The sequence below is a fragment of the Elgaria multicarinata genome, chromosome 13 (assembly GCF_023053635.1).
Source record: "Elgaria multicarinata webbii isolate HBS135686 ecotype San Diego chromosome 13, rElgMul1.1.pri, whole genome shotgun sequence".
Lineage (NCBI taxonomy): Eukaryota > Metazoa > Chordata > Lepidosauria > Squamata > Anguidae > Elgaria > Elgaria multicarinata.
In genome coordinates this window covers 16,389,145-16,408,172 of record NC_086183.1, presented here as the reverse complement: position 1 = coordinate 16,408,172, position 19,028 = coordinate 16,389,145, and the positions used below count along the sequence as shown (strand labels likewise).

Here is a 19,028-nt window from a genome sequence, read left to right as displayed (position 1 = left end):
TGTGAATGTTGCCTCCACAATACAACATTCAGAGAGCTTCAGCTATTGGGTGGTATAAAAATGCAGTAAATAATAAATAAAGTGCTTTACAGCAAAATCTTCCCACACTTCTATTCTTGTAGCCTTATGCAAGAAGCCCAACTGTTAAATTGCTGTTTGAATTTCTAAGTATTTCAGCATTTTCCTTTGTAATGAGCTCTGGAGCAGAGCAGAGCAGTTAAAACAAGTGCAATCAAGGAGAGGAAATAGCTGTCATTACTGTTCCATTCTAAAATGGGAAGGAGTGGAACAGCACATAGCAGCGTCCTCAACCTAGTGCCCTCCAGATGTTTGGGACTATGACTCCCAGCTTTCCTAACCATTGGCCATACTGGCTGGGGCATAGGGAGAGTTGAAATCCAAAGCATCTGGAGGGCACCAGGTTGGGGCAGGCTGATACAGAGCAACAGTAGCTTGATAGCCCTGTACAGAATTGGGTGGGGTGTTATGTGACTGGACCTACTGGAGAATGACTTCCAGTTAGAGCTTCTGTTGGCTGATAAATTCTGTGGTAATGTGAATAGCTGTTCGTTTGTCTCTAACATACAGTGATGGAGGTGTGTAGAAAATAATGCAAAGATTGTAATTAAAGAACTTAAAATGTATAGCTGGAATGGTGAGAGCCGGGCCTGTGTGTGTTGAGAAAATAAGGCCTAAGAACGGCAGTGCTGGATTAGCCCAAAGGCCCTATCTAATCCTTGATGAGCACTCAGCCTCTAAATTAGCGTGTGTGTGGTAGAGGGAGGCACCGTTCAAAGGTCACAGGTGTGCAGGGAGGAGGGAATACCGTATTTCTTCGATAGTAAGACACCATTGATTGTAAGACGCACACTAATTTCAGTACCACCAACAGAAAAAAAAAAACCCTAAGACACACCCGCAATTCTAAGATGCACCCCATTTTAGAGATGTTTATATGGGGAAAAAAGTGTGTCTTAGAATTGAAGAAATACGGTAGTTATTGCTAGCAACATCATTGTTATCCATTCCATGCCCCTGGGGTTCACACAACCATATTGGCAGAAGCAGCAGCAGCAATAATAATAATAATAATAATAATAATAATAATAATAATAATAATAATAATAATATTTCTTATCCGCCTCTCCCTCTGGATTGAGGCAGGAAACAACCTAAAATACAAAAACCTGGACCCAAACCATGTAGGGCTTTAAAGGTAATGTTGCTGTTGTTTATTCGTTCAGTCGTTTCCGACTCTTCGTGACTTCATGGACCAGCCCACGCCAGAGCTTTCTGTCGGCTGTCGCCGCCCCCAGCTTCCCCAAGGTCAAGTCTGTCACCTCCAGAATATCATCCATCCATCTTGCCCTTGGTCGGCCAAAAATATATAAAGGTATAAAGGTAATAACCAACCCTTTATACTTCGCCTGGAAACTAATTGGCAGCCAGTGAAGTGATTTCAAAATTAGCTGCCATATTTTGCACTAGTTGAAGTTTCCGGACTAGGCACAAAGGTAGCCCTATGTAGAGCGCATTGCAGAAGTCGAGCCTCGAAGTTACCAGCGCATCTTTAGGTCTTTCAACTCTAGGAAGGGGCGCAGCAGGCTTAGTAGGCTGTCATATCTATCTGAGCTGTCATTTGGAGTGACGGTGGATGCTGTCTTTGGCCTGCTGGTCCTGGGTGTGCCTCTTGGATCATGCAACATAGTTGGCAAAGGAGACCTTTGGTTAGGCCCTTGCTGAAGCACCACGTTCATAGACTGGCCACCAGAAGTACTGAAAACAGCACAGGCACACACACACCATGGGAGCATCCCAGCTACACTTTTAGTTAACTACGCCCAAGCCGGGGTGGGGTTGGGGTTGGCATCTCTATGTTTATAGGGAAGGAGGTGAATGTCCATCTTGGCTTAGTTTGGTGACTAACTGCTGCCTCGCTAGAAACATTCTTTTCTCGGAGATGTTGGGAACATGACTCCCAACCTGCAGACTTGGTTACTTGTTCCAAAGGGGCGTTTTGAGACTTTCAGTCTTGTCTAAGTTGACAAAGGGCAGCCAGTTTTCATGTTCAGGGCTGGCTGAAACTAAATGGAGAGGACGTCAACCTATTCAGACATTTGCTGACCTGCAAGCCATTCTTCTTAAATATGTAGCTTTATTAATTGATGGAAGAAAAGCACACTCTTACTTCAGCCAAGATGGTTTGAAATAAAGAGGGTGAGCTTTGCCATGTAAGGTGAGTAGAGGACCCCCGCCCAGCTTCCCTCACCTGCACTAATCCAGCCTCCCCCACTGTCACCTCCCAGCATTAATGCTCTCTTTATCCTGTACTAGCTGGTAACTTTTCGCTCAGTTTATGTTCCTTTCATAACCCACTTCCCAAAAGCAGATGCAGGTATATGTTATCTAGATGTGTCCTAAGAGCTGTTAGGCAGGCCAGGCAAGAAAGACCGGACTGAGACTCTTCTTAGCCAGCTGTCTTCCCTTTGATGGTAACTAGCGTTTGAAGCCAATGGCAGTGGGGAACGAAGGTGGTGCGGCTGTGCCACATTTCCAGCTTCCACAGAGTGTGAACTTCTTTTTGCACTTCATCCCAGTCCACTGCTGTTTCTGTGGACTTCCTGAATCTTTTCTTGAGCTTTGAATTATTATTTTTTACGCAAGACCTAACATTGCGTGGTGTACACTGAGAATTGCAGTACTGGGGAGTTAAAAGTCCATTGTTCTGATTTCATAAATACATATATGTTTTCAGAATGCATTGGAGTTACGAAGAAATAGACTTTCAGCTCAGATTGGCCATGATCCTGGGCTTGGTTTGTGTGTGTGTAGCGTTTGTCCCCACCCCTGCACAGTGACTTGGCTGGCTGGCTTGGGTAATTTGGAACTAGGCCTCTGCAGGCATTTCCTACTGACGCTTGTAATGTCTTGTGATTGGAGTCACGTGAGAGATGGAAGTGGCGGTGGGGTGGATGATACTTTGGTGAGAGGGTTGGACTGGGGCTTTTTGGCCCTTTCCAGCAAACTCTTCAGCCTAGGGTGACCATATGAAAAGGAGGACAGGGCTCCTGTATCTTTAACAGTTGTATTGAAAAGGAAATTTCAGCAGGTGTCATTTGTATATATGGGGAACCTGGTGAAATTTCCTCTTCATCACAACAGTTAAAGCTGCAGGTCCCCTGCCCTCGTTAAAATCTGGTCACACTAATATACCTCCTGCAGCTTTAACTGTTGTGATGAAGAGGGAATTTCACCAGGTTCTCCATATATACAAATGACACCTGCTGAAATTCCCTTTTCTACGCAACTGTTAAAGATACAGGAGACCTGTCCTCCTTTTCATATGATCACCCTACTTCAGCCTTTTGTAATAGTTCGGTAACTGAAGACACCTTCTCAGGGCATCCTGAAGACACCTTCTCAGGGCATTCTAGAATCTGGAGAACAAGTCACACCCACATAAGAAGACCTACTGTATGCTGGACCAGAGCACGGGTCTATCTAGTCTCCCGTACTTGGTTCACACCGTGGCTGATGAGTAGCCTGTGGGAAACCCACAAGCAGAACAGGAGTTCAATCGCATCCCTCCATTTGGGAGTGAGGTAGGAAGGCTAAATGTGTGGCTAAGGAGGGGTGAATTTGAGTTTATATTTCTATGTATTACAGCTTTTAATCAGGTTAGAAGATAGAAATAAATTCAAGTTCTCACACTTGTTTTGGTTTAGTGTCTAGTTTAGTTACAAAGCAAATTCAAGTAAGGCAACCAGCCATTCAAATCAATTCAATTCAATATTGCAATGAAATGATTTAGACCTAAGAGATCACGAGGACAAATAAAAATGGATGTGATGAAAGAAACAAGTGGATGCAGCAGCCCTCTGTGCTCCGGCCAGTTTTGCTGTCCTCCCAAGAGGCCGTAACTGCCCAGTTTAAATGCAGCGTCAGGGGAAGGGTCCTTGCAGCTGGCTCCTTCCTCTGTCCTCCAAAAGAGACCGGCTGCAGCAGGTAGGAAATGCTGGGAGGTGGCAAGAAATCCCCTTCCCCAGCCTCCAGGTGTGCTGGTCTGGCAAAGAGAGCCTTGGGAAACAGTGAGGCTGAGCTGTTGCTCTTTGGGGATGCACAGGCCTACCTGTGGGCTGGTTGGCTTCCCTCCTGACTCTTGCTCTGTCTTTGTAAACAGATATTGCAAAAACCTCGCAGAAGACACAGACCCTGTGAAAGTAGAAGTGCCAGAGAACACTATGATTCAGCTTTCCAAACTTTGTGAGAGGCAGGACCAGTGTAATATTCTACTACAGAATTATTATTATTATTATTTATTTATTTATTTATTTATTTATTTCTTACTCATCTCTCCTTTGGAACAACTTTAGTACAACATACAATATAAATCAAATACATAAAATTAATTTAAAATATATATATAAAACCAGTGCAATATATATAAAAAAAACAATCACAACATCTTACAATGCTTGGTTTAAAATTCATCTGGGTAGGCCTGCCGGAAGAGGCTAGTCTTTATTGCTCTGTGTGGGTGTAAGTGGGGATTATTATACTATAACAATACGAGAAGTTGGCAGCCCCTAAGAGCAAGACACATAGAAAGATGGTTTTGCATTTGACTCCCCTTCTTTTGATTTCTCAATGCCTCATGAATGACGCAATCCATGTAATATATAAGGCCAATTTGAAGATCACAAAAAATGTGTAAGCTTTCGAGAACTCCAGGTCTCTTCAACAGGCAAGATATTACACAAAGCAGGTGCGCAGGGTGGGTTGGGTAGAGGGAATCGGAGGAGTGGAGGAAACTGACTGGCTGTTGTAGTCAGGATGTCTGCGTAGTTATGTTTGGGCATCTTGAAAAGCAGGCTTTGTATATCAAAAGATATTCCTGTGGTTACACTGGAATGTGCATTAACTTTATACTCCATGCTTTCTGTCACAAATGTTTCAGGAGGTTTTGGGAGGAGGAAACATTAAAATCCTTGCAGTGAAAGGTGCCCAGTGCCCGGCTGGGGAGTGTTGTCCAGACGCCATTGAATCCTGGGCATGTTAAGTCAAGCTGACATACCTGAGCCAGGAGCGACTGGAGCAAAGAGCTCTGAGTGGGTGGGGTTTGTGAGGTGAATCACATTTCCTGCTGGAAGGAGAAGGTGGAGTTTGGCCCTTTGTTCCAGAGCCTAGAGAGCTGGTCAGACAGGAAGAGCAGATTTCCAACTGCAGGTTGTAGGGCTGGAGGAGGAGGAAGAGGAGGAAAGCTGATGCCGAGAAGCAGGCAGGCAGGCAGTGCCCAGAGGAGCGCAAAAGAGGAGGCTGGTCAAGAAGCGCCAAGGCGGCCGCAGCCATGAGATCGGCTCCCAGGTGCTCTGCAGGGGCAAGGAGCCGTCAGAGGGAACCCTAACTCAGACGTGCTCCGAAGCGTTGGCTGAGCCCGAACCGCTAAGATGTGTCGCCTGGGTGAGTTGGCCCCTCTCCAAGGTCAAAGGCATGGGGCGGGGTAGGCCCCCCAATACTCTCTTCCTCAGGAAGGTGGCAGATGGTGACACAAGGCGGCACCCAAGGGATTCCTGGCAGTCTTGCCCTTTTCCTGTGGCACCTGATGGGTTGCTGGAGCATTGCACATGTCTTGCTGCAAGAGAGCTGCAAGTCCCTGCCCCAAGGAACTGACAGCTTTAAGCTCCATTCTGCCTATACAGTGGGTCTTTCTTGCAGCCCAGGGGCACCACAACCCACCCCCAGATTAATGGGAAAGGCAGGTCAAAAGGTCTGACTGTCAAACAGGCTTGAGTCTGCTCCGTCTCATGTTAGGAATTTGGCCTCTGCGACATGTTTTGTAGATTAGAAGAGGGGCTGAAAGCTCTGAGCTCTGTTACGCCCCCCCTTTTTTCTTCCGTACGTGCCAAAGCCCCACGATTCTTACACCTGTGTATGTCATGGCACAGATTATGTGTGTGCACTCAAAAGCCTCTTTACTCTGGTTGTAAATCAAGTATGCATATCCTCAGGTTTTAATATTTAATTACCAGTGCTAATTTTGGCATCAGCAGTTCCAAGAGTCTTAAAACTAGAAATCAGATTTAGATTGGGTACCCCCCCCCAAGTTGGGCTTAGAGTTTATAGGTTGTATTTATATGTAACCTTCCTGTCTTCAATACCATTTGCACATACAGAGATGCACTAGCTGAAAAGGATTTGCAGGGGCTTGGCTGAAGGCTTGGTCAGGTTACTTAGCCTGCTGCTTCAGGTTTCACAGAAATTTGGAAATTGTGGGGAAGGTAGGTGTTGAGAAGAATATGGAAACTAATTTGTAATGCATTAATTGAAGACACAGTGCTGGAGATAAAGTGGTTTACCTAAAGCGGGTTAGTAGAATCAACATTGAATTCCTCCTTTCTTCTTCGGCTTTCTGAAACCATAGGCACAGAACGAGCGGGTAGGTCTTGCTCTTTATTCAGTGCTATCAATGCACAAGCCAATTTACAGATTTTTATGAGCCTCACCCCCCCACCTCCACCCCCACCCCCACCCCAAAAGACCAGTGCTTGCCCCCAAGGAGATGCTGATAGGTGACAAAACCCAGAGGTTTGGGGGAAATAGTATTGCCTGGGAAATCATCTGTCCACAATGGTGTACCTTATGATTCCCAGAACATGATTCCCTGTTTCCTCCCCCATGGACAATGCTGAGAAACGGTCTAAACTTCGCACACCATTGATGGCGGCTTGTAGACTTTGGGATGTTCTTGCAGGAAGATGACCTCGCCTTGCTATTTGCTGTTTAATGAGTGGTTAATCTTTAAAGACACACACCGTTTTAAAAGGAAATGCCTCATTACCTGGCACTTCCTTATGGCTCTTCTTGGATCAACCTGCCTGAGTTCCCTATTAACCCATCTGGTGCCGTGAAAAGCCATCTCTGCCTGGATCTGTAGCCTTCTCCAGCACAGCTGTGAAGCTTCCCCCATAGATGCTAGTCTCTTGCATCTCTTCCCTCTGAGAGAAATGCTGAGGGATGGCGCATGACGGGTTCCAGGGCTCACACTGGAAGCTTCACCTTTCCATTAGGTTGTGGGTGTGGACCCCAGGGGCTCCTGATGCAGCCTGGACCCCACAGATGCCTGGGAGGGTGCGGCCAGTAGCATTTCCTACCCTGCAAAGACGCCAACTATGCACGCAGGGCAATATGCACGGCTGCAGATAAGCCCTTCGAGTGTCACAGGGAAATGCTGAGAGCATTTCCAGGCCTTTCCCTGGTTTGCAGGCAACTGTGCCTCATAACCTTGGGCTCCTGTAACAGTCCGCCTCTACTGTTTCTGCTCTTGCTCTGCTCCTGGGGAAAAGAACTCGCTCTGTTAAGGATGCCCTCCTTCTTACACACCAAATGCTTCATTCCATATCTTGGGCATTGCACCAACAATAAATTGTTATTAATGGGCATTCATGTAGGGACTGGAGCAAAGCTAATTTTTCAGTACAGTTTGGTCATGCATTATATAGCTTCTTGATTCTCTTATTTCTATCCTGTTTTTATTCAAGCATAATGAACCCAAGGCACATTATAAACTACAAAATCATCATCAAGATTTAAGCAGTGTGATTAAAACGCCAGCAGCCCATAATGCATCACAAATCAAAGACGCTAAAATTACATTTAATGCTGCTCCAGATATTTCCAGAAGTGCGTTGCTGTTGAAAGCCCAGCTCTGTGGTTTGGCCAGACTCTAGGACAGCCCTTTTCAACCTGGCGCTCCCAGATCTATTGGGCTACAGCTTCCAGCATCCTGGCTAGGAGATGGTGGCGTTGTAGTCCAATGCATCTGGAGGGCGCCAGGTTGGAGAGGGCTGCCTTCAAAACTTCCATTGAGCTGGTTCCATTTCATGGTCCCTCCTTTCGTGAGGAGGTCCCCCCAACCCGGCTCTTCTTGGACATCTTGGTTTTCAGGAAGGGCTATGCATGCCGATGGTGACTGTGGCTGAAGCCCAGCAGAGGCTCTGCAAATGAAGGACAGCCCAGATTGATAAATACAGTTACGTAGATAGTCTGTGTTGGGGAATCCAATCATTTTAAAAGCGTTTTCCGGTTCCCGCCCCAAACCTCCCTTCTAAAAGCCTTGGTTTTAAAGGCCAACTAAGTGCTTTGCTACTGGTTATGCGTTCTCTGGTTCTAGTAGTAGTTTGCTTGCAACAGAGGTTGGGGTAAGTGCTTCATTTCTAAAGAGAGGTGTGGGGTTTTAGATCTGCGCTTCTTTGCCTCAGTAGCATTGGAAAGGCACTCTGAATACGCTCAGAGGCACACATTATTTCTGATATAAATATCCTCTACAAATTGAGGACGCCTTCACCTGACCTACCAGATTCAGATATGCCACAAGGAGAATGTGGAAACTAGATGTACGTGTAAGCCACAAATGGGGAAACTCTGCCTGGGAAACACCCGCCCCCCCGGCCCCCCAGCCAAGGCCTTCCCTTGCAGCCCATGACAGCCTCTGGGCAGAAAGTAGATTTCCAGAAGTTTTAGACTTCAACTCCTGACATTCCTAACTGCAGGCGATGCTGGCAGCAGCTTCTGGGAATTAATCTGGAGATCCGCCCCTGCACTACAGATACACATTCTGTATTTATGTGTGTCTGTTATATAACTTGCGGTGTAGTGTGTGGCTTGCCTCATTGTCCTTGTCAATAGGGCGACCATATGAAAAGGGGGACAGGGCTCCTGTATCTTTAACAGTTATATTGAAAAGAAAATTTCAGCAGGTGTCATTTGTATATATGGAGAACCTGCTGAAATTCCCTCTTCATCACACCATTAAAGCTACAGGTCCCCTGCCCTCTTTTAAATCTGGTCACTCTAGTATAGCTCCTGCACCTCTAACTGTTGTGATGAAGAGGGAATTTCACCAGGTTCTCCTCATATACAAATGACACCTGCTCAAATTCCCTTTTCTATGCAACTGTTAAAGATACAGGAGCCCTGTCCTCCTTTTCATATGGTCACCCTAGTTCTTGGAGTTGAGGAGCTTTTTTCAGTCTGAGGGCAGGGTTGACCCCAAGGAAACCTTCTGTCTGACACTACACCCCAAGAGTGCACATGGTGGGCCTCTCTCTCTCTTGCGTGGAGATCAGCTGAGGAGTAAGGAGGGCCTGATCCTTATCCCTGTCATGGGTGCTGGACAGGGCTGTTTAAACCTGGGGATAATAAAAATGGGACCCTTCACCCTGGTCAGCTGAGGAGTGGGAGGCCCCCATCTCGATCCAGCTCCTTGGCCTGGCAGTCCAGTTGGGCGTTGCCTTTGCTCCTTGCCTTGTCTTTTTCTGCTCAGGAAAGACAGGGTAGGGGGGAGAGAGGCAGGCCGCTCTGAGGGTGCAGCGCTGCTCCAGGCTGTGGCTCAATGGGATGCTGGTCTCCAGCTCTTCTCCCTTCCCTGAGGGGGAGGGGCCTCATCAGAGGCCATCATGGGCTGCGTGGGAAGGCCTGGGGGTGGGGCTTCCCAGGCAGAGTTCCCCCATTTGTGGCTTTTACCTACGTCTAGTTCCCACATTCTCTTTGTGGCATATCTGAGTCTGGTGGCTCAGAGGAAGGCGTCCTCGATTTGTCCAATTCTGGATTATAGATCAAAGCAAACCCCTCAGAACTGTTGCCCATCATAATATAGCACCTAGGCAGCAGGCTGAACAGGTGGGCACACGGGTCACCTGGTCAGTCTTCTGCACTGTGGTGAGAACTCCTGTATTTCTATTTAAATAATTGTTGTTATTGCATCTGTGCATATAAATCAGCCCATGTAAAATTTAAGGAAATCACCCTATTTATGAGATGATGCATTTCCACTTTCTAGGCAATTCGTAAGTGGCTTGGCATCCGAACCCTAGCCCGGATTCTGTTGGTCCACCGTTGATCGCGTCTAAAATGGCCGTGACTAACCAGGAATGAGACCCTGGGATCATGGTGGAGAACTCAGTGAAAATACTGTCCCAGTGTGAAAAGGGCAAATTCTCTTCTAGGGATGGTTAGGGAAGGATCACAAACTTGACAGTGTTAGAATGCACTTGTGCTGTGTGTTTACATGTGGGGTGCTGTGTACCGTTCTGGTTGCTGCATCTCAGAAGGATACTGAAGAGCTGAGAAAGATGCAGAAAAGAATGGAGGGGCTGGAGCAACACCCCTAGGAGGAATGGTCTCATCATGATGTCTGTATGCTCCTTGGGGGGGATCCGCACGTCGCTCCCAGAGTGCTTCTATGCGTCTCCAGTGCACCCCGAAAACGATAGTCTGACTTCCCTGTAAAAGAAACGACTAAGAGCCGTCCATGCCGCCGCCGCTGCCGCCGTGCCGAGGAGAGCTCTCCGCCGGCGAGGAGAGCTCGACAAAAGAAGGCGGGGTGAAGAGCGGAAGAAGCTCTCTACCCTGCCTTCTTTTGCCAAGCTCTCCTCGCCGGCGGAGAGCTCTCCTCGTCGTTTCTTTTACAGGGAAGTCAGACTATCATTTTCAGGGTGCACTGGAGTCGCATAGAAGCACTCTGGGAGCGACGTGCGGATCCCCTCCTGGAGGCCTCTGAATACCAGCCAGGCCAGAGTAATGGTCGTGGTGGGCTCTTGGGAGGCTGGGGGGCTTCTGGGAGGCACCTAGTTTGCTGGGTAGATGGTCCACCTTGGTCTGATCCTGGTAGGCTGCTCTCGTGTAAAGAGAGGATTTCATGTGCATTTTATATGGAATAGATTGTGCTTTTCTTATGGTTATGTTTTATTTTCCAGTATCCTGCTCTGGAAATGGAAATTCATAAAATGGTGCCTTTTCCACTGAACTCGGTACTTGATGGAATCCATACGTTCCTTTTCCTGTTGCAGATAACCTGGACCCCAGCAGCACCCAGAAACTCTTGATGAAAACTGGACTCATCTTGATCGTCATCGGCCACCTGAACTTCATCACTGGAGCTCTGGTTCATGGGACGGTGCTGCGTCACATCGCCAACCCGCGGGATACCATTTCGCTGCAGTACGCCATCTCCAACATCATCACCGTGATCTCTGCCATCTTGGTGGGCATTTCTTTGCCTGTGCTTTTCTGGGGGAAGGAGGCATGTTGGGGTGGGGCCAGTGTGTAGACACACCAGCGCCCGTGGTCCTGTCAAATTTCTAGTGCCACGCCCAGAAGCAAACCTGGCCAAGGGACACGCAGGGGCATTGCTGGCACAGGGCAAAGCTCCCCATTCTGCCCAGGCAGTATGGGCACCAGGGGCAGGCTTAGCCCAAACCCAAGTGGTGCCTCCTTTTACTGTCTTCCATGCATGTCAATGGTTACCATAAAATGCTACATTTTAGAGTCAAGTCAAGGACAAAACTCACACCCCACTCTGGGCAGACACCCCTGGGAAGGATGCAATAGAGACCTAAGCACACGTACACCTCAATTGCTGTGTCCCTCCATCCCTCTCTCTTCATCTTAATGCCAGGAATTATGTTCACGGGAATTTCAATTTATTTTGGCTAGAGTTGGGAAGGTTATTGGGGTCCAAAACATGAGCATGGTGCAAAAATGTAAATTCCTTCCAAAGATTGAGAATTCTTTAAAATGCAACAACTACTTTGGATCATGGAATCAGAAAGAATATAGGGAAACGTATCCTATGCCCTCAATTCGCCTAAATAATGACAATACAAAACGTGGATTGCTGGTTTTGGCTCGCCAAGCGAGGCACGGCCTGCTTGTAACCTTGGGGTACTGTTCCCAGGGTGTTATTTCCTGACATCTGTGTTCCCTTTGCAGACAATCTCCTGTGGAATAGCAGCAATTGTGCTCTCCAGATACGTCTCCCGGAAATTCCTGGTAAGACGTGTCTCTCTTGTGGCATCTGAGAAACATCTCAGTTGTGAGGCGGGTCATGTTTCTGAGTGCAGGAGCCCTTCTAAGTTCTTAGTTACGCTCAGCTGTCTGTAGAAGCCCCTCTTCCTCGCTTTGTAAAGGGCAAATCGTTTTTGAACTTGAGACAGGATGGAATCCCACCCCCCACCCTGGCCTTTCCTTCACTTTCAGCCCCCACCCTGTCCTAAATGTGCCTATCTTAAGTTCCTGGCAGCCTGGCTCCGTGCCCCACCCAGGATACAAGATAATGGTGTGGAAAAGGCTGATACCTCCAGAGGTTGTAAAATATCCCCGGTGGCTGCCACCCAAGAAATCTGGAGAGCAGAGCGCCTCACCCAAGGATGTGTGGTTTCCATGTTGTGACCTTGCTCCTGTGGAAACAAACACACCTCTTGGAGCTGCTCTCTGGGAGCGTAGCTGTGCAGCTCTGCATGTAGCTACTTGGTATACTCCGTGGCATTTCCAGATCTCAGGTTGCAGGGCTGCAGAAGGCCGTTCTGGGCCAGATAGACCAGTGGTCTGATTGAGTCAATTTAAGGCAATTTCCTGAGTCTTAGGAGAGAGGGAGAGAGAGAGAGAGAGAGAGAGAGAGTGAGAGAGAGTGAGAGAGAGAGAGAGACGCCCCCTTTGGCTCTAGGAAGCCATGCTCTGTCTCTGAATAGTTGAGCTACCAACATGGTGAGCCAGTGTGGTGTAAGGGTTAGAGTGTTGAAAGGTCCGGGTTCTAGTCTCCACTCAGCCTCGTAGTTCACTGGTTGACGTTGGCCCAGTCACTGACTCTCAGCCTGACCTACCTCACAGGGTTGTTGTGGGCATAAAATGTAGAGGCGGCGGTTCACGTACGCCACCCGGGGTATAAGCGTAATGAAGAAATGAATGAATAAACGTGTTCCCTCCATTGCAGCGATGGGCGGTTTTCTCCCTCAGCATCAGCAGCGTCCTCCTCTCGCTGTTCTGCTCCGTGGGGCTGGCGGTCGCGATTGTCGTCACCTTTGCCAACAAGGGCCGCGTCCTCCTGGCTTTGTGCACCTTTGCGAATATGGACTTGATCCAGATTGCCCACGAGTGCCCCTTCGACCCCACCCGCGTCTATGTAAGCCTGCCAAGTGTTGTGCCCACGACTCCCGCTGTGAGGGGGCCTTTGGGGGAGGCGAGGGCTGAGCCACAGGGACAGGCCAGCTGAGAGGAGGCTGCGGAGGGTTCCACTGAAGAGGCTTACCCTGTTTCCCCGAAAGTAAGGCATCCCCCCGAAAATAAGACCTTTTTTATTGTTCAACAATAAATGTGTACTGTATTCTTCTTCATGGAAAAATAAGACATCCCCTGAAAATAAGACCTAGCGCATCTTTGGGAGCAAAAATTAATATAAGACACTGTCTTATTTTCGGGGAAACAGGGTAGTAAGGGGTTGGTCCAGGAGCGATGGCCATCCTCTAGCCCCTGGTTTTGCAAGCCTCCTGCCCCTGGGATCCCTTTCTGCGAGGCCCGGTCTGCCAGAGAACCCCTGCAGGCTGCCAAGGTCACATGGGCGTGTTACTGGGCGCCCTCTCGGCCAACGTGGGGGCACCAGCCAGGTGATACACTCTGGCCTGGGTGGTACAAGTTGATCTTGGCAGGGGTGGTGGTTCTAACGGGCAGCTGGGCCTTCCCTGGTTTGTGGGGTGGATGTGAAGGCTAGCTGCTCCTTCCCACCTGGGTTGGGTCTGGGCTCCAGAGAAGTTGAAGGCTTGCTCAGGAGGCCTTTTGCCGCCCCCCCGCCTCTTCTGCCCCCCCTCCAGAGTTCTGCGCTGGCGCTCTGGAGCCTCTCCTTTCTCCTGGACACCGTGGAGATCATCTTCAGCATCCGCTGCTTTCTGATCACTCTCGTGCTTCTGAATCTGAGGCTGTGCCGAAGGGGGACGCGGAAGAAAAAGGTCAGGCTTTCCCCGCCCTCCCCTCCCCACAAGCGCCCTTCTCCTCTAGCGCCCTTGTAGCAGGGGCTTTGGAAAAGGAGGGCTTGGCGTGACACCCCCCCCCCCCGCCAACGCCTCTGGTATGTCTCTGCAGAGGACGGGGGCCCCCTCCAGTGTTCCTAGGCTGCAACTCCCATCATCCCTGACTACTGGCTATGCTGACGAGGGCTAATGGGCATTGCAGTCCAGCAACACGCGGAGGGCCACCCTTCTCCACCCCTGCTGTGCACTGGCCTCGGACTTGGGGTGATGCTCCATAGAGCCTTCGCACCGCAAACTCCAAACAAACCCATAGTAGAAGAGACCAACTTCTAATCCTGGCCTCGTCCTTTGATGCAGCGAGACCTTGAAACGGCAGAATCCAATTATGGTTTTCATAACCCTTTGTCAAATATTCTAGTTTAGATTCAAGCCCTCCGAGGCCTTTGAACCGTGTCTGAATAATTTGCCTGGCTTCCAAGAATAAGTAATTTTTGACATTTGTATCTCATTAATTCTGGCCTCAACCTAATTTGCAAAATACCTGCTGACAACAGAGCCTTCCAATCCGTGTGAGCGCCTCCGTCCCCAGACACATAACCCCCACGATGACACCGTGACCCGGTTGAACGCAAGAGTTTCCTGTCCTGTGCCTTAATCTTAGGAGAAATGAGGGCTAAGAGAGCATAAAGTGACCCCATAAACAAGAACCTTACTCAAAGCAGTGGAGGCTGGTTGCTCCGACGTCAGTGGGGCAGCGAATCCGCTCCAGGATTCAGTCAGGACTCTAAAGGAGCTCTCCAAGGCGCTTAGTTGAGAAGTGTAGTGGCAAGCCAGACCCCCTGCCCCCCCCCAACGGCCTTCTGACCAACCTCCTAGGACCAGTCCTCTTGTTCATGCAGAAGGGGGTGGTGGCAGCAGATCACTCCTGAAATGGAGGCTTCCTCAGGCAGGGACCCCATCCGGGTGAGCTCTGTTGTCTCCCACCAGACTCCCTTGCTTGGCGGAAGCATTCAGCCTGAGAAAGGGGTGAGGCAAAAAAACGACCCAGGAGCCACTTTGCCACATTGCGAAAGCTGCTTTTACTTTCTGCTGTTGACGATGCCCATTTGATTTGAAGGTCTCCCTGCAGTTCGCCATGGCCGAGAACAGAGAAGCCTGTGAGGGCCGCGATCTCCTGAGGATGGACCGCGTGGAGGCCGTGTGGCTCTAGCGGCCCATCGTTGCTGCCCGGGCAGTGGTGGTTCTTGGGGAAGTGCCATGGGCCCTGGTGCAGCGCCTTCCCCATGGCTTCCTCTCAGCTTCACCACGTGCCCCCCCCCCACACTGGTCAAGACAGCGGGGGGGGGGGCATGCGCTTGCCATCAGAATGGAATGGGGGCCAGGACTTGGCAACTGGACTACAGAAGAGGGAGAGCCATTTCCGTTCCTCCCCAGAGGCGCAAACCTTTTACTGCTATAAGTAGCGCTCCAGTGCACTGGACTGAAAAACCTCTCCCAAGCTCTCCGCTTCTTCCAAACAAAGGGAGCGGCTGAGCCTGAAGGGCCGACGCTCCAGACTTCGGCTCCTGTGAGCATCTGAAAGGACTCCGTGGGCTACTGCACGGAGACCCCAAGGAACCCTTTCCCTTGGAAGGTGTTAAAAAGAAAACCTGCCCACGCTCCCCTCTGCTCTAGCATGCACTCTGATGATGGATGGACCTCGCAGGCCGAAAGCACGGCTTGTACGATTGGGTGGAGCGGTGCCGTTCTCCTCTACAGCGCACCAGCTATGATCCTCTCAGCCATGAGGGGGAAAAGTCACCACAAGGTGACTGCAGTTCCCTGGTTTAGCAAGTCAGCCTTCTACATGGCCAGCGTGAGGAGGAAGGTGGGGGCGGCCGCAGCGTGGGGCTGCAAGCCGGAGATTCATCAACTAATGCTTTCTTTGACTAATTGGAGGGGGCAAATTTTGACTGGAGGGGCTGCAATTCTTTGAGATTTGGGTTCTGGTGGATGAAAGGAAAAAAAGTTGGGAAGACCTGCCTTTCCTTCTAATAAGGAGCCGGTAGCATTTGTTTACGGCATTGTAAATTAAATTTTCGCTGTCTTCAAGAGGGCAAAAGGGCATCTGTACTGAAGTTTGGTGACTATGCAAATCGATTTACATTAAACAATTAATGGGTTAAAAGAGAACTGATGGATAAACTCAGGGTGCCATCCTCTGCATGTTTAGCAAAGAAAAAAGTCCTAGGACGCCCAGAATTTCTGGGAACTCTGTAGGACTTTTCCCTGTCCAAACATGGATGGAGTTGCACCCTAAAAAAAAAAAGATTGTTTACAGTTACGACCTCCAGTACCAACACCCCCCCACTTCCTACTTTGCTGGACCATTTCCTATTCCCACAACTCCCTCTGCTTCCTCCCCACTTTGGCACAAAGGGTTTTTTGGGGGGTGAAGGGGGCAGGAGACACCATCTCCCGGGGCACTATATTCGGTTTGGGGGCTCCCTGCATGGCCTTCCTCTATTTCAAATTCTTGATGCACATTCACAGGGAATATGAAAAATGCATTGCCCCTTGAATGGGGCTAGGAAACAAAAAACCCTGAGCTGTGCCCAAAGGAGTCCTTCCCCCCACAATTGTGGAAGAAGTGTCAATCTGGACTTTACCTGTCTCAGAGCCGGAGCTGCTCAACAGCTGGAACACCATCAGGGGGAGAGCGCAGCCCTTTGGTAATTCACCAGAACAATAACCAGTGGAGGCTGGTGGCTCTGAAGCCAGTGGGGTGGTGAATCTGCTCCAGGTTTCTGTCAGAACTCTAAGAGTTATCCATGGTAGAATCATAGAATAGCAGAGTAGGAAGGGGCCTACAAGGCCATCGAGTCCAACCCCCTGCTCAATGCAGGAATCCACCCTAAAGCGTCCCTGACAGATGCTTGTCCAGCTGCCTCTTGAATGCCTCTAGTGTGGGAAAGCCCACAACCTCCCTAGGTAACTGATTCCATTGTCGTACTGCTCTAACAGTCAGGAAGTTTTTCCTGATGTCCAGCTGGAATCTGGTTTCCTCTAACTTGAGCCCGTTATTCCGTGTCCTGCACTCTGGGAGGATCGAGAAGAGATCCTGGCCCTCCTCTGTATGACAACCTTTTAAGTATTTGAAGTGTGCCATCATGTGAAGTAAGCCCCTTGGATGGCTCCTTTAGAGTTCTCTCTCTCACTCACTCACCAAGAGCAAAAATAAAAGCCCTCACTCATTCCAGAACTCCAGTCCATCAACGCTGAGCCATGATTATGCATAAGCACATGCAAGCAAATGAAGTCTGACCACATGTGGGTTGCCTGGTTCCAGAGTTTGCATTTATTTATTTCTGTGCTCTGCACATGCCCAGCTGCCCGGATCAACTCTGCCACGGGCGACACAGCTTTCGCAACCATCCCTGGTGCTCTAGGTTGGGAAGTGCAGAGGCCAGGCCAAGCCTGCACAAGAGACCCCCCCTGGTTGCTTTGGGTCTCTCACCTACATAACCTTCAATGCTGCAACAGGAGCGGCCTGGCCCTGCTTCGCTCCATGGCCTGCCCCCACTCCCCACGCAAAGCAGCTGTGTCCATTTATCTAGGGATGCATGATGAAAATCAGTATGGGCTGAGCGGTGAAGGAGGATGAGGATGGCCACGCAACTCTTCTTGGCCAGGCAACTTTTCAGAGGTCTTGAGCAAGCCTCCCCCCACAGTTACTTCTGTACTCTGGGGCCTGGAATGCTGGCCTGCCTTACCTGGACCAGGGTATGTGGGGGGCGGGGGGTGAAGGGTAACAGAGAGATCACATTGGGCCAAGTGCTGGGGGGCATGCTGAAGTGGTACATAAATGGATGTGCAAAACTCCTGGCTGGTCAAAGTGCATTTCTTTTGGTCACTCCCCTTTGGGCAGTGTTAAGAACCAGGTGAGGTACCTGGGCGAGGTGTTAGCAGAGCCACCCCCCCCCCAGTTACCTGGGAATGAAAGAATCTTCTCTGGGGTCCCCATGCACACAAGTGGGCAAGGTCAATCGGGATCTACTTGTAGATCCTGGGGTGATTTGCAGTGATCAGCAAGGGTTTCCGGTTCAGTTGTTGAACAATAGCCTGCCCGTTCACCAGTTGCTGTAAGGAAGAACATTTGGGGACACCAGGAGAGGGATTTTGTGTGTGTGGAAGGAGGGCTGTGAGCTCTGTGGAACTCTAGTGCTCAAATTCTAGTGCTCAGGGTTCCCTCATTCTGAGCGCCCGTCCTTTGCCCCAGGCTCCCGTTAGTGGATCTTGGGGTTCTATTCCCCCCAAAAGTAGATCTCCCTGCCTGCTCCAGTGTCAGTGCCCCTCAGGCTATGGGTTAACATTCCAGGGCCTGTGTGCTTTGGGATGCTGAAAGGGGGGTGCGGGGGTGCTTGGGCTGGAAATGCCAAATCTCTCCCTGGACTGTGCTTTGCCTCAGAAACCAAAGACTTAGGCGGGACGATTCCAAGCCAGGGTTCCTTGTCTTGCATGCTGGGCGGCTGGAGTCTGTGATTCTTTTTCCGGGACTTTACACTAGCTTTGAGCACCTCATGGACCCTTTCAAGGAGACAGGATTGTTTGAACGCCCTGTATCAGCAAGATCAGGGTTGCAGGTACCCTGGGCCACAAATACGATTTCTGCACTAAAAAGGAATCATCCCAAACGATGCAAATGTGTACATCTGTGCTTATTTTTCATGCATTCTGCTAGGCCACAGGGAAGGGGCGGTAGCAGCAGCTACACAGAGTGCTGAACGTGTGACTGGGCTAAGTCCTCATCTGTGACACACACGCACACACCCACCCTCCGGCGTCTGCAATTCCATCCACACATCTTCAAGCGTCTCTCTTGGTGGCCCCAAAGCCTAGAAAGTGTTATAACAGGCCACGATTCTCAGGGTGTTGAACTGGACCTCAGGCATCGCATTCTGCACACACAGAAGACATGCAGCGGCACGTAAGAGTGCGCTATAAACAAGCAACGTGCCCCGCACAAGAGGAGGCTGTCGGGTGAGGAATACATTTTGCAAAACCAAATGCCGACAGCTCACAAAAAATGACCCAGCCCATCTGCTCCACCTCGTCGCTGCACCACCCACCCTCCCTCCCTCCCACCCCCGGATCCCTGCAAACGGGTGTAACATCCACACAAAACTACAGTGTTCAGGGAGGGGAACAGGGAGACCTGTGAGTCAGAAGAAATAAATACATTGGCAGTGC

The 19,028-nt window shown here is 49.7% G+C and overlaps 2 protein-coding genes across 2 annotated transcripts in view; both read left to right on the top strand.

Annotated features, from left to right (window-relative positions):
• The window catches only part of PABPC4 (poly(A) binding protein cytoplasmic 4), a 563,337-nt gene that overhangs the window by 523,844 nt on the left and 20,465 nt on the right, over positions 1 to 19,028 (top strand). The gene's annotated exons all lie outside the window — the stretch shown is intronic.
• Positions 5,256 to 15,975, top strand: TMEM54 (transmembrane protein 54). Its single transcript, XM_063139898.1, has 6 exons — positions 5,256 to 5,460; positions 10,848 to 11,041; positions 11,770 to 11,829; positions 12,770 to 12,958; positions 13,644 to 13,778; positions 14,917 to 15,975. Exons 1-6 carry the CDS (start codon positions 5,448 to 5,450, stop codon positions 15,007 to 15,009), a joined length of 684 nt encoding a protein of 227 aa, XP_062995968.1. The 5' UTR covers positions 5,256 to 5,447; the 3' UTR covers positions 15,010 to 15,975.